Below are 14,484 nucleotides of genomic sequence, written 5' to 3'. Positions count from 1 at the left end.
AATTATAATAATAATAATTATTATTACTGTTATAATACTGTGGTTGCCTTTGCCTGGTTGCAAAGCCACGGAGGACCTTTGGGGATTTTCACCGCGTCGCCTCGTTAGCGACAAGTGAGCCACAAAAGTTGACATCTGAGTCAAGAAGCCTCGCAGCCAAAACAGGAAGTCTAACCTTTTTCGACCAGCCGTCCGTCCGTCCGTCCGTCCGTCATGATAGCAACACAGCTCTGGTCTCTGCGCCGTTTGTCACTTAATTGGATGGACCTCCTCCCCGCACAGGCAAACCACAGGTCGATGTGAGCACGGGTGCCGGATTGTTATGCCGCCAGGGAACCTCCAGTCATAAATTACTAGCGAGTTCACGGCAATAAATCCCATCCAAGATCCTTCAACTTGTATTAAAAAATACAAAATTGGTTCATAAATGAAAGGTAGTAAAAGAGACTCTATTGGATTTGCTGATAACCAAGCATACAAAAAAAAACAAAGGGAGTCAGCGATTTTGTTTTCAAGCAGCCATTTTAGGCTCATTTGTTGTCGTTCTGTAGACAATCTGCTACGTTTTCAAAAATTCTGCCCCCAAAGCCACTTTCACTTGACAACATGGAATTTTGTAGGTGTGTCCGTCTTTCATGAGGAGACCCACAAAAAAATTGTCTCAAAATGCGAGACTTAAAAAAAAAAACAAAAACACAGCATTCCTAACATTTTGGTTTGAAGTGGCCATTTTCTGGTTATTTTTGACCGTTACGTCGGTCTTTGTCCAAATTGGCAGCAAAGCACCCTTTTGGACATTTTCAAAAGTGTAGCTTCCAAATTTAACAACATGAAATTGAGTAGACGTGTCGATAATAAGTAAACCCACCCAAAAAAGTCTTGAGGAGCCATGTTTGAAAAGGAATCGTAGCATTTTCATTCCATTTTCTGCTCATTTTCATGCATTCGCGTCCAAATGAGCCTTTTGGAGCGTCTCTTCCGCCTTTGGGCGGCGTCTCGCGGCTGGAGCGTAGCGGGCAACTTTGATGACCGCTGAGGACAAAAATGTAAAAGTTGCGCGTCGCTAAAAGTCAGGCGACGGTCGTGCTCCGCTTCCCGCCGCTGACATTGACGAATGCGGCGGCACCCGCGAGCCGACGCATGGCGGACGTCCTTTTATGGAGGAGAAGTCTGTCGAGTGTGCAGACTTCAAATGTATTCAAAACCTTCCAAGGTCGGCGCCGCTCTTTATTTGCTGTGCGTCGTTTATGCTCTGTACGAGGATTTTCCGGCCTCAGGAACGATCATACTGTATTCTAAACTGTCTACGCTGAACATATCTAACGGCAGCCTGTTAATTCCTGTACATGTCGATGAGTGCTTCTTAAATGAACCCGGGTTCGACGGAACCCTAGGGCTTCGGTGAGTCAGTCTTGGCTTCGGCGCAGGTCAATAAGACACGCAAATGATTCGTGATGATACGCTCCACTTCGCCATCATTGGCGACATTGCTTGGCCCATCTGCTCCGCGGGGAATTCGGTGCGCTCAGTAGTCGACTTGTGGCTCGTGTGACGGTACATCGTGTGATTTCTTTATCATGATTCATACTATGTCCAGCAAAAAAAGAAAGTGGACGGACGAATATGGGCAATATGGATTCTTGTGTATAATGGAACGTATGGCGTTCCACAGGGTTCCATTCTGGGGCCTCTGCTGTTTTCGTTGTGTTTGCTGCCCCGGGGTTCCATCTTAAGAAAACAGCCGGGAGTGAAGGGAGTTGCTTCAGTCAAAATGGCGGCGAGTCAATGAGTTAAGGACCATTGCGTTTTGTAACCATGGGAACGATTGTCAAAATGTGTTTTGTTAGCCTTAAAAGCATAATTGCTTCATTATCAATGTTTGAATTTTTTTTTGCCAAATCACATTATTTATTTATTTATTTATTGATGTTGTGAAAATATGTTGAAAATGACTCCGGCAATTACGCTCTGAGGCTGCGCTTGCGCACGTCCGATTGAAACCCTTTAGCCGCGGCCGCTACGCGTAGCGAGAAGTCGCCGGCACTTTGGACGGCGACGGCAGCTTTCGCATGGCATTCGAGTGCGTTTGTTGACGTTGTTGTTGTTTTTTGCGGCGCGCAGGCTGCTGAAGGGCACGGCGTACCACTGGGACCTGATGCTGTCAGGCCTGATCAACATCCTGATGTCGGTTCTGGGGCTGCCCTGGATGCACGCCGCCTTCCCGCACTCCACGCTGCACGTGCGCCAGCTGGCGTTCGTGGAGCAGCGCGTGGAGGGAGGACACCTTTACGAGACGTGAGTGGAATCCGACAAACGCGGGAGATCCGGCGTTGCCGCTCGGCCGGCCTTATTATCGCGCTGGGACAATCTTGACAGGACGCTGAGAACAGGATGCTTAATTAGCGACACTGAATAATAAAGAGCTTCTCTGTGAATATTTGTGAAAGGTTAATGTCCCTCCAAGTGAGTGAGATGCAAAAATAGTTCTTTTTGAGGCGAGCGCACTAAAGCATCCTTCGATTTTGCTGTGAAAAAAGAAATAAAAACTGGAAATGTAAACCTAGCAAAAAGAAATCCACCCTCTTAACTGTACTGAACTCAAACCAGCCACAGAAGATCCAAATTCAACCCCTCCATGACAGTCCTATTGAATAGAACACAAACAGGAAGTTGAAATCTACCAAAGTAAAACCAGTAACCAACATCAGTCACAGAAGATCCAAATGAACGAGTTTTTGTTGTAAAAAAAAAAAAAAAAAAAAAGTTGCTTGATAACAGTTGAATCTAATTGAACAAAAACAGAAAATAAAAACCTACCAAAATAAAACCGGTAACTTTGCTAACCCGGACCGAACCTGCCCCATACATGGGCTGGGAGGCGAATAAAAACAGGAAGTAAAATACTGTCTACTTATGAAATACTTCCGCTTTAGAGTTTGTCGAAACCAATAGAAATTAAATAAAGACCAAAAAGTAGAAAGCCACCAAACTAAGACAAGTCACTGAAGACCCAAATGAAAATAATTTGTGCTCAAAAAGTTCCTTCACATGTCGGCTGAGAATCCACGTCAGCAGGAAGTCAATGGAAACAGGAAGTAGAACAGTTGCAGAAGATCCGAATTCATTTGTGTTTGTTGACAAAAAGCTATGCACGGAAGAGAAACAGGAAGTAGAACCTCACCAAACTGATCATCATGTTCACTTCTGACTTGCCAATGTTGGGCTGAGAAATGAGCGCCGAGTGCCCCCTAGCGGTTAAAATTGGAACTGAAGCTTGATTTCCTTTCCAGCAACGTGGACTGATGTGAAAATGATCAGGACGTGATCGGGCCAGCGTGTGATTTGGTTTGCGTTCAGTATTGTGCAGGTGAAGGAGACGCGCGTGACGTCGCTGGCCGCCAACGTTTTCATCGGCGCGTCCGTCTTCCTGCTGCCGCTGCCGCTGCAGTGGATCCCCAAGCCGGTTCTCTACGGACTCTTCCTCTACATCGCGCTCACCTCCATCGACGGCAACCAGATGTGCGACCGCATGGCCCTGCTGCTCAAGGAGCAGGTGAGGCTGCGTGAAAATGTGTGTGTGTGTGTGTGTGTGGGGGGGGGGGGGTGCATTTCACACAGTCCAGCAAACAGAGGGTAAAAGTTTGACTTTTTTTCCTCTCCATTTTGCTTCGGCCCCTTTTACGCAGTCACGTAGTAGGTTGAAAAAAAAAGTTCAGTTCAGTCCAGGGACATGAAAAAAATTGACTGTGTGAAAGGGGACTTTGCGCTCTATTTCTTGCTGTATGCCCTTTGACAATGCAGCTGTTTAAGAAAATTTGCAGGTCACTTTTATCCATCTGTTCTGTGTTGGACCCTTTCACACAACCGGGCAACACAAGGAAAAATTCAGCAGTGTGAAGGGGGGCTTCCATCGTAACTGTACTCCTTTTGACAAAGCTGCTGTTTGGCCTCTTAAGGAAGGAAGGAAATTTGCAGGTTGCCTTTGTCCCTCAGAATCTGTCGGACCCTTTCACACGGTCCAGTAACAGGAAAAAATTCAGCAGTGTGAAAAAGGGGGCTTCCATCTTAGCTCTACTCCTTTTGAAAAAGCTGCTGATTAGCTTCTCAGGAAATCTGCAGGTTGCCTTTGTTCTTGGAATCTGTCAGACCCTTTCACACTGTCCAGTAACAGAGGAAAAAAATCAGCAGTGTGAAAGGGGACTTTGCACCCCTTTTCTGACTGTAAGCTATTTGACAAAGCTGCTGTTTCGCCTCTCAAACGTGAAAATGTGCCTTTATCCCCTGTGTTCTATGTCAGACCCTTTCACACAGTTCAGCAACATGAAAAAAAGCTTGTTTTGAAAGGCAGTGTGAAAGGGGACTGCACACCCCTGTTTCCTTTCACATCGCAGCGTCAAGCCTCGGGTACAGCCGAAGCCGTGAAATTTGCAGGTTATCTTCGTCCTTTCAGTTTGCGTCGCTACCTTTCACACAGAACAGCAGCAGAACAATGGCAACGGGTTTTATGGGCTTTTCTTTGTCATCAACTTTTGTTGTCATGTTGTTCCACACGGCGTTTCCTCCAGTTGTTCCCGTTCACAACAGCTGGAGGAAGGCAACCGGAGGGAATTTAGTTTTCCGGCTTGTTGCTGATGGTCTCCCGTCTTTCCCCCCCCCCTGTCCCGCAGACGTCGTACCCGCCCACCCACTACATCCGCAAAGTGCCCCAGAGGAAGATCCACTACTTCACCTTCCTGCAGATGATGCAGCTGCTGGTGCTGTGCACGTTTGGCATGTACCCCATCCCCTACATGAAGATGATCTTCCCATTGGTCATGATCCTGCTCATCCCCATCAGGTGACACACTCGCACCGCCGGATTCGCCGCGCTCGCACAAGCCTCAAGTAAAAATGAGAGAGAACATTAAAAAAAACAAAAAACAGAAGTACAAATATTTTTTTTAAACTGTGAAAATGAATCAATGAAATGGTTAAGTAAAAATAAAATACAAATAAGAACTCATAAAAAAAACAAGGAAAACTGAATTTTAGAAAACAAAATTTAAAAAAACTAAAGCATAAAAATTAATACAAAACTGAATATTAGTTGAATAAATTATTTTTTTAAGTATAAATTAAAACATTATTTTAAAAAATGAAGATAAATTCATTCAAAAGGAAGTAAAAAAAGAAATCTTAAAATGACTAAGTACAAATACAAAATCAAAACCTCATCAAAAAATTCACATGCATTAATTAAAAATGTGTAAAATTTTAAAATAAGTAAACAATCAAAATAAAATTAAATATTGTTTAAAAAAACAAGCACACCCAAAAAATGTTGCAAAAAAAAAAGAATCCACATTCTCCTTCCTCCTTTTCGACTTGAGGTAGGTGTCCCAATACTTTTGTCCTTCTAGCCTACATCCAAATGCATGTATTCCCAACAACATTCATCCGAAGAAAACACATGTGGAGCTCCTCTTTTCATGTTCCTTTCGTGACACCTTCGCACAAACCTTTCTTTTTTTTTCTTTCTTGGAAGAATCCCACTTTGTTGTGTTCCAGTTGAGGCCATTTTGTTGGAAAACACCACACGGATGCTCACTTGGAGACGACATGAAAGCTAGCAGATGTTTGCTCTGCATTATATATGATTATCTATACAATACGCTACGTATCATTGTATATGCACGTAGCGTCTCACACACTCTCACTAGTGCACTTGTTTTCAATAAGAAATGAACATTTGCATTTCAAAGATGTACACGCGCACACGCGCGCACACGCACACACACTCACCACTTCATTCTTCAAGTACACGTGCACATTATCAGAAGATCAATCCAATACTTTTTAAGATAATCATGCTTACTTACTTATGAGAAGGTAATAACGCACTGGAGTTCCCCAAGGAAGCGTTTGAGGTCCATTTGCCTTTACATACGTGTTGAATATTCTTAAGTAAAAATTCAAATGTTCATCATTAAATCAGAAAATAAAAAAATGTAAAAATGTGTAAAACAAAACAATTAGAAATTCACCAATTTGGGGGCGGGGGGGGGGGGGAGTAAAAATTCAAAAATTTAAAGAAAAAAGTCATAAAGAATAAATCATTAAAAGAAAATTAGTAACATTTCAAATACTCATCATAAAAAAAATTTAGTCTACAGATTAAAAAAAAAAATTAAATCAGCATCTGAACCGCTTATCCACAAAACAAATTCACAAAAGAATGAAAAACAAGTACACATTCATGGAATACAAGTCAAGAAAAAGAGAGAAAATTAAGTTAATAAGAAAAAAAAAAAAAATAGTAAAATTAATTTGAAAAAATCAAATCAGAATTCATAAAGTAAAATTTTATTTTCAAACTAGGTAAAAAAAAATCTGAAACATAAATAAATAATACATTTAAAGGTCATTCAAATCATAGATTAAATCAAAAATCATGTAAAAATTTGTCGAAAAATAAGTTTGAAAAATAATTAAAATTTTAACATTCTTAAATGTAGTACAAATTTAATCATTAAAATAAAGTAAAAATATATCAAATGCAACTAAAATGTAAATTAATAAGTAGCATTTGATCAAAAATTCAAAAGAATAACATTCTTTTTAAAGTAGAAAACTCATAAATCAATTCCTCCGTCATGTAAAACCTCATTAAAACAACAAACATTCACTTTGTAGCATTTCCAGTCCAATTGGCACACATTTTGTGTGGAGTTCCTCAGGGAAATGTATTCGGTCCTAATATCTTCCGATACGAGTTGAAGCCTCGTCTTTCCTGCAGGTGTCCCAATACTTTTGTCCTGTATGTCACATGCACGTTTGTTGTCGTGTGCAGGAACAGGGTGCTTCCTCACATCATTGAGGCCAAATACTTGGACATCATGGATGCGCAACATATGTAGCTGTGGAGGGCCACTTTGTTTGATTTCCTTTTTGTATTTTTCACACCAAACTGTGCGGAGGCGTGAACGGAAGTCCAGCAGCGACCGTTGCGAAAGCGGGAACATTCCGGAAAATGCGCCCGAGGAACGATCCCCACAAGAATCCCGACTCACCGCAGATGTCGTCCTTGTGTGTGCTTCAAGTACTTGAACTACTCACTAATGCCGTGTAAGTGACAAACTTCGTTTGGAAGACGCTGTAACGGCACAACCCCCTTTTTCTTCACACCCGCGTGTTTTGACACCGTGCTGGTGCTGGTGGTGTTTGGTCCACGTGACGTGTACTTACACTGTGTTGATGAGTAGTCGAATACTAGATCCAAAAGCTTAGCGTGTTTTCTTTCCACTTGTTGAAAGCATTCCCTTTAACGTTCCTTCCATGCAGGAGGCGCCGCTTGGCTTCACTGCGGGTTCTCGAACCCTTACGAGCTCCTTTCCATGTCCACACTCGTATGTCTACAAAAGCAGTCAAAATTGTGCTGCAGTCAAAATTGGCAATATTCATATTTTTTCCCGCCTGCATCTTGACACGAAAGACAACACAATTGACGTTTTTACACTCGAAGAACCTCACACACGAATGAATATCCTCCGCCACAGTCGGCGTATATTCATTCGACAAAAAAATGAATGGCACAAAATGTCTCTTAAGGATCTCGTAAGGGTTCGCTCTTCCTGGCCCAACCGTAACCATAATCCCCAAACCCTTCCTGTTCTGTCCTGACCCATAAATCCTACCCTTAACACTCCCTGTCCCTCACTCCTTATTTGCTGTCTGGTACAAGTAACACTGCCTGATAACACTTTCTGTCCTGTCCCTTAACATAACTCTTATCTGCTAACACTTCCTGTCCTGTCCCTTTCCCTTAACCCTCACAGTCTTGTCCTAACCACCCAACCCTTATCCCTTAACCATCCAAGTCCTAACTTTTCCTATCTCCCAACCCTTGCTGTCCTGTTCAAAACCTCTATCCTTTCACCCTTCCTGTCCTGTCCCTAACCATAACTCTATCTGCTAACACTTCCTGTCCTGCCCCTTTCCCTTAACCCTCACAGTCTTGTCCTAACCACCCGACCCTTATCCCTTAACCATCCAAGTCCTAACTTTTCCTATCTCTCAACCCTTGCTGTTCTGTTCAAAACCTCTCTCCTTTCACCCTTTCTGTCCTGCCCTTATACAGTATGTAACCCTAAATACCAACCTTACCATTCCCCAACCCTTCCAATCCCATCCCTTAGCCTTCCCATCGATATAACCCTTAACCCTATTTCCCTACCTGTCCTGTCCCTAACCCCGATCCCGAAGTCTTCCTGCTTCTGTCCTGTCATTAACCACAATCCTTACGAGTATCCCCGTGCCCTGCACCTCACTGCTAACCTTAACCTCCAACACCAACCCTTCCAGTCCTGTCCTAATTGTTAATCCCTACATCCTAACCCCCTTTCTGTCCTGTCCTGACCCCCAACCTTGACCTAACGTTTTATGGGGAATGGAATTCAAAACATATATACGCTATATATATTGTGTGTAATTATTTAGAATGGCAGCACAAACCAAAACATGTAGTTTTACGACAATTCTCAATATATTATTGCATTAAAAAAAAAAGCTTTGAATATTTATTTATCTTTTTAAATGCTTATATTGTGCGCTTTGCTTTGCTCATCATTTCTTGTGTTGGGATTATTTGTCCGCCATTTTGGCTTCATGTGTTTACATGTAGGAAAGCATTCCAGCCTCCTGACCGAGTCCACGGTTGTTGTCACATAAAAAGCATTAGAACGCATCATTTTTGTAAAGTAACGTCACGTAATCGGCCCGACGACGTTTGGGTTAACGATGTTGTTTGTTACACGGGAAACTGAGATTTGTACGCATGTTGCTTTTCCTACAACACATCACAGACGGTCCTCGAATGCAACACGTGACGATTCAGCAATACTGTGTATAAAAAAATAAATAAAAAAAGTTCAGCGAGCTCTATTTTTGAAGAAGAAGAAGAAAAAAAAAGCTCCCCTCGTGCAGTCGGACCACGCGGGAGAAGTCGTAAGCCGACGTGGAGACATTTGCATAATCCTCGGAACCATCCTCGCGGGAAAAGAGAGGAAAACGAGGAGTCACATGGACTCGTACAAACTTTTCATCATCCCAAAAGTCTTTTTGCATTCTCGACTTTTTGTGAATTTGTTGTGTTCTGTGTGCCCAACTTTTCTTTCCCCTGACATTCCGGGTTTTTTTCCTTCCTATTTTTCTTACCAAGAATGTAAGATGTGTGTGTTCATATATATATATATATATATATATATATATATATATATATATATATATATATATAGTCATGTCATTAAAGAGTCTTTTTTTCTGCTGTGGGAAAAGATCAGCTATATTTGTAAGCTGGAATATGATGTAAAAAAAATATCTTAAGAGAATGTGTTGTTTTATTACATAGTATATAAATGAAATATATAAATATATATATATACTTAACTTACACTGAAAAAAAGAGACTATCTCAAGCTGTTTGCCAAATAAAAAGTAGTAATGTTGGGCGTATTTGTTTTTCTTTGTTTTCTCCCAAGCCGCTAACGCCGTGCTAACGCCGTGCTAACGCCGTGCTAACGCCGTGCTAACGCCGTGCTAACGCCGTGCTAACGCCGTGCTAACGCCGTGCTAACGCCGTGCTAACGCCGTGCTAACGCCGTGCTAACGCCGTGCTAACGCCGTGCTAACGCCGTGCTAACGCCGTGCTAACGCCTCACCTCGAATGAGTGGCCTTTGCTCTTTTAGATGCTGTGCCACAGTTAATAGCCTTCCACTTGAACAAATAAACATCTCACCTCAAGTCATGTCCTCGGTTTTAACACAAGCTTTGCCCTAATTGATCGTCTGTTTAAATTTTTGGACATCTCAACCCAATTAGAGACCTCCACGCTTCTTCGTCCCTACTAACCACTAGAGTAGACTCTCGCCTCAAATAGTGCTACTGCTTATATTATTAATTACTAAAAATAAGAAAATATAAATTAATTTGATGACAAAATACTAAATAATAAATATACTGTAGGTTAGCGCTCACTCCTCAACACGTTCTGCTTCAAACTGTCCTCTTGCGCCACCCTCAGGCCATTACGTTCATCTCACTAGTTTAGGAGTATTTATAGAAATATTCCGTTTTTCCCATAATGACAAAAAAGGAAGTTAAGTCCAGGATTGTTTTAGAGACCTTACCCTTGGACTTTGGTGTCTACTGTCCCCATTCATTGAATAAACAAATAAAAATTTCCTTCTAAATAAAATATACTTCAATAACAGTTTCACAGTGCATGCAGGTCCGTGTGTACGTACGTACAGCCTACTTGCATAGCTTCTTCCCCTTTTTTTTTTAAAGACCACACAAACAAAGTGCTGTACATAAAGAATGTACATACATAGAATAGAAAGACTTGTTTTGTTAATTACAAATGGAATACAGCGAAATTGAGGATATGCAAACATAAAATACACCCGTTAAACTATAACAATGACATATTTAGTGTCAATTTTATTTATTTATTTTATTTTCATGTATTTCATTTTAGATTGTATAATGGATATGTTTTGCATTTTAAATTTTACCATAATGAAAGCCACAATTATGTATGTTTGACACAGATGTTCAAATTAATTAAAAAAGAAGAAGAAAAAACGGAAACTGTTACGCAATCCAAACTTTCCACCGGAAATGTGTTTCCGTGCATATGTTCCGACGTCATTCACGGTAACTTGACTGTTTAGCTTAGCGACCGGAAGTTAGCATGGCGTTGGCCCACAAACGCGGAAATGCAGCGTGCGCAGCACGTTTTGGAGGGTGACTGTGTTTGTGGGCCGGGCTGATGAACTTTCGGGGTTGGGTCGCCTTCGTTAAACTCCCCCCTGCCTCCCTCCTGTGGTCTTGTGCATCCTGCCGTTGCCCGCTTGTCCTCGCCGCCAGTCTGAAGACAAGCACGTGTGTTGCTAACATGGCAGAAGAGGCGAAGAAACAAGCCGCATATACCGCGGTGGACAACCACGTCCAGGTAAAGACTTGTGCTTGATTTTATATTATGATCTCATCATTTGCTGTCCACGGATGAACCGTTTGAACTTGTTGAACGTATTGTGTTATGCTAGCAAAGTTCGCTAGCAAGACAAAACAATGTAAGAATTTTTTTTTGTTCAATCATATTTCAGACTGTTTTTGTTGCCATGTTAATCTAATCTGCTACACGACTCATTTGAGACTCGTACAGTCGAACGATAGACAAAAAGTCTACACGCAACTCTTCAAATGTCAGGTTTTCCTTCTATTTGGACCAAAAATAAATATGTGTATATATATATATATTCAAAACTTTTGCCTATGGTTTAGGATTGCAAAACCTTAGAGCCCTTTTGTAAGCATGATCTTCTAAAGAAAAGCATCCAATCCTGACATTTTGGCTTTAACATCACTGCTCATCACTAAAAGAACAAATCACTTCTAAAGTCCATGCTAGTGTATTCAATTAGAATTTTTTAGAATTTCTTTGCTATCCATCAGAACAATCAAGTGGTTGGAGTTGGCAGCGGTTCGACCATCGTCTATGCAGTACACAGACTAGGTGAGTGCATCGTCATGATACTAAAAATCGTGAATATTACACCTGAAAGTAGCCATTTTTGTTGCATTACACACAATGGTGGCTTCAAACCAAAATGGCTGACTGGTCAATTCTGGACGTGGGTCCTTGTGACTTTTTCAATAGACACACTCAATTTATGGATAAAAAAAACTGAAGAAGAAAAATGGACTTCTGTCCGGCATGTTGAGTGCCTCCAAAAGACAAACAATTTGTCAGACAAATAATAAACTTCTCTGCTAGGTCCTGGAGCCCAAATGATAATGTTCATGTATCCAAACCTGATTTTTAAGCTTCTTTTTTTTTTTTTTTTCAGCGGAGCGAGTGCGCCAGGAGAAGCTGAACATCATCTGCGTTCCCACCTCCTTCCAGGTTAGTTAGCTTTTCTTTAGTCACACCGTTAATGCCGTATTTGTTGTTATTCCCCCGTGCTCATGTTTGTCATCCTTCAGGCCCGTCAGCTGATTCTGCAACACGGACTAATGCTGTCGGATCTTGACAGACACCCCGAGGTATGATTAGCATACATTTTAAACACATAAAAAAAAAAACTTTATTTACAGCAAAACAGGTTTGCAGTTTCATAAGCAGAACAATGATACAAGTATTTTAAAATCTTTATTATTGGAAGAATTTTTGTAACTTTTTAATACTTAATAGAGAAACTGGATCTATTTTTTTTTTTTTTTACTTAACATTGGACTCATTTTATAAACCTTATCTAATGGTAAATTACCAGCAGAACTACTTAACAAGCACTTTTAAAAACTTTCACATAAACAGTAGTTATCCAACATTTTAAACAAATTTATTACCATTAAAACATTTTTTAAAATATTAACAAAACAAGTTTATATACTTATTAAAACTGAACATTTTACACATAATATAAAAAAATATATATGTAGTAAAACTAGTTTCCAACACTTATAAAACTTTATTAACAGCAAAACAAGTTAACATTTTTTTTTTTTACTAGCAGGACAAGTTTAACATGTGCAACACTTGATTCACAACAGAGCAAATTGTATAAACTTTTCCCAGACGTTTATAAAACTTTCTACCAGGAGGTGGCGTTATCGTTTGCCTTTGGTGGAGGTCAGCACTCGTTCTTATGTTGTTTTCTCCTGCATTTGGCTCAGCTGGACGTTGCCATCGACGGGGCGGACGAGGTGGACGCCGATCTGACCCTCATCAAAGGCGGAGGGTGAGTTCCACATCAAAAGTGCGCTTCCCGTCGCTCCTTTTGCTCCTCTTCTCAATCCGCGTTTTGTTGGCCAGCGGCTGCTTGACTCAGGAGAAGATCGTCGCCAGCTGCGCCCGACATTTCGTCGTCATCGCAGACTTCAGGTTTGGATTCGAGATGGCGCGTTTGCGGGCGGCACCGTAAAGAAGCCAGATCCAAAATGTCCGCCGTCTCTTCTCTCAGGAAGGACTCCAAAGCCATTGGCCAGCAGTGGAGGAAGGGCGTTCCCATCGAGGTGGTCCCCATGGCCCACGTGCCCGTCTCCAGGAGGATCGTGCAACTTTTCGGAGGGGAGGTCAACTTGCGGATGGGTGTCAGTAAAGCTGTAAGTATTTACAAAAATATATAATAATAATCTATCAACAAAAGTGGGGCTGTTCCTGGACTCGGGGCCATCATCAGCTACCCTTGTAGCTTCGTCCTCGCTAATGCTATGATTGTCAATGCGACGTTTGCTAATGCTAAGCTGGCTAATGCTGAGCTAGTAGCTTTGCCCTCGCTAATGCTACGCTTAATAATGCTACACTGCGAGCTTCATCCTTGCTAATGCTAAAATAGTAGCTAGCTTTGTCCTCGCTAATGCTGTGCTTGCTAATGCTACAAGAAGTGAAATGTCACCTTTTTAGTTCCGGGAACTTGTCGCTCTGTGCAAACGTGTCTGTTTTGTCACATTTGTGACTGTCAGGGTCCTGTGGTGACGGACAACAGCAACTTCATCCTGGACTGGAAGTTTGAGCGCGCTCACTGCTGGGGCGACGTCAACAAAGCCATCAAGATGATTCCAGGTGAGGTCTGGGGAATGTCAGGAAAAGCCTACTAGAACAGCTGAACTTTCTTCAGTTCATCCCAGGCGTTGTAATTTGAGTTTGAGTGGGATGAGTTCATTGTGAACGCAGCCTCAGCCCCGGTCATAAGAGGGTGTGCACACTTGTGCAACCACATTTTGTCATGTGTTTATTTACACACTGTCTGTAAAAGATTGTACCTTTTTCAGGGGTGGTGGAGACGGGACTGTTTGTGGGCATGGCCGAGCGCGCCTACTTCGGCACGGAAGACGGGCGCGTGCGGGTACGCGACGCGCCCGTCAACTGACAACTCGGACGCGGCTCGCTACTTCCTGCGGGAACACTGTTTGACTCATCCGGATTTTACAAGTCAGAATGGACTCACCGCTTAACTGTGGGGGATTTGGGGGCAATCGTAAAAGACAGACAAATAAGATGGATCGGATCAAAGCCAGCCCCCCCCGCCTTGACATAGTAGCTGCTGTTGTATTTCCGAGGAAGTCATGTCATAATATGAAAACCATGTTTGTACAAGTCGCGCTTCCTGTGTCTCCACTTGTCACTCGATGTGTTTTTCCTCCTCGCCGCTTGTCAGTGTTGTCTTCAGTGCCTGTGCCATAACCGCATCTCCGTCGTCCGCTACACCAAAGTGCATGTTTTCCACCAGCTTTTTAATCATTCCAACGAGACTGTGACTGATGATTTTTGACTGTATCGGGTACTCTTTTTGTCTTTCTGTTACAAGGATACAGGACCAAAATCATGCATGTGCCTGCTTCTGATTTTTCAAGTAAACCATAAACATGATATAACATTGGAGTTGATTATTCTTTAAGACAGTCCAATTCCTAATCCACTTGAATTTTTATTATTTTTTAAA

The 14,484-nt window shown here is 41.9% G+C and overlaps 2 protein-coding genes across 5 annotated transcripts in view; both read left to right on the top strand.

The window, feature by feature from the left end:
* slc4a11 (solute carrier family 4 member 11) overlaps positions 1-9,489 on the top strand; it is a 58,610-nt gene extending 49,121 nt beyond the window's left edge. For all 4 annotated transcript variants that reach the window (XM_077563648.1, XM_077563666.1, XM_077563658.1 and 1 more), the window contains 4 exons: positions 2,122-2,295; positions 3,358-3,553; positions 4,668-4,837; positions 6,830-9,489. In XM_077563648.1, the coding sequence (XP_077419774.1) occupies positions 2,122-2,295; positions 3,358-3,553; positions 4,668-4,837; positions 6,830-6,896 (607 nt within the window). In that variant the 3' untranslated portion in view covers positions 6,897-9,489. The remainder of the gene's footprint in view (positions 1-2,121; positions 2,296-3,357; positions 3,554-4,667; positions 4,838-6,829) is intronic.
* Positions 9,490-10,694: 1,205 nt separating this feature from the next.
* rpia (ribose 5-phosphate isomerase A (ribose 5-phosphate epimerase)) lies at positions 10,695-14,421 on the top strand. The gene is made up of 9 exons (XM_077563680.1): positions 10,695-10,991; positions 11,495-11,555; positions 11,890-11,945; positions 12,026-12,085; positions 12,716-12,780; positions 12,855-12,923; positions 13,003-13,144; positions 13,505-13,604; positions 13,814-14,421. The coding sequence occupies exons 1-9, from the start codon at positions 10,809-10,811 to the stop codon at positions 13,909-13,911; spliced, it is 834 nt and encodes a 277-aa protein (XP_077419806.1). The 5' UTR covers positions 10,695-10,808; the 3' UTR covers positions 13,912-14,421.
* Positions 14,422-14,484: the final 63 nt, after the last annotated feature.

Source organism: Vanacampus margaritifer, chromosome 1 (assembly GCF_051991255.1).
Source record: "Vanacampus margaritifer isolate UIUO_Vmar chromosome 1, RoL_Vmar_1.0, whole genome shotgun sequence".
Classification (NCBI taxonomy): domain Eukaryota; kingdom Metazoa; phylum Chordata; class Actinopteri; order Syngnathiformes; family Syngnathidae; genus Vanacampus; species Vanacampus margaritifer.
The sequence above is the reverse complement of the archived record's forward strand: the minus strand, read 5'-3'. Positions and strand labels throughout refer to the sequence as shown.

What these genes read in the sequence shown, in the direction of transcription:
- rpia (XM_077563680.1), top strand. Translation starts at nt 10,809, where the DNA reads ATGAACTTTCGGGGTTGGGTCGCCTTCGTTAAACTCCCCCCTGCCTCC. An exon ending in CTATGCAGTACACAGACTAG is followed by an intron (nt 11,556 to 11,889) that starts GTGAGTGCATCG and finishes TTTTTTTTTCAG; the next exon opens with CGGAGCGAGTGCGCCAGGAG. An exon ending in ATCTTGACAGACACCCCGAG is followed by an intron (nt 12,086 to 12,715) that starts GTATGATTAGCA and finishes CATTTGGCTCAG; the next exon opens with CTGGACGTTGCCATCGACGG.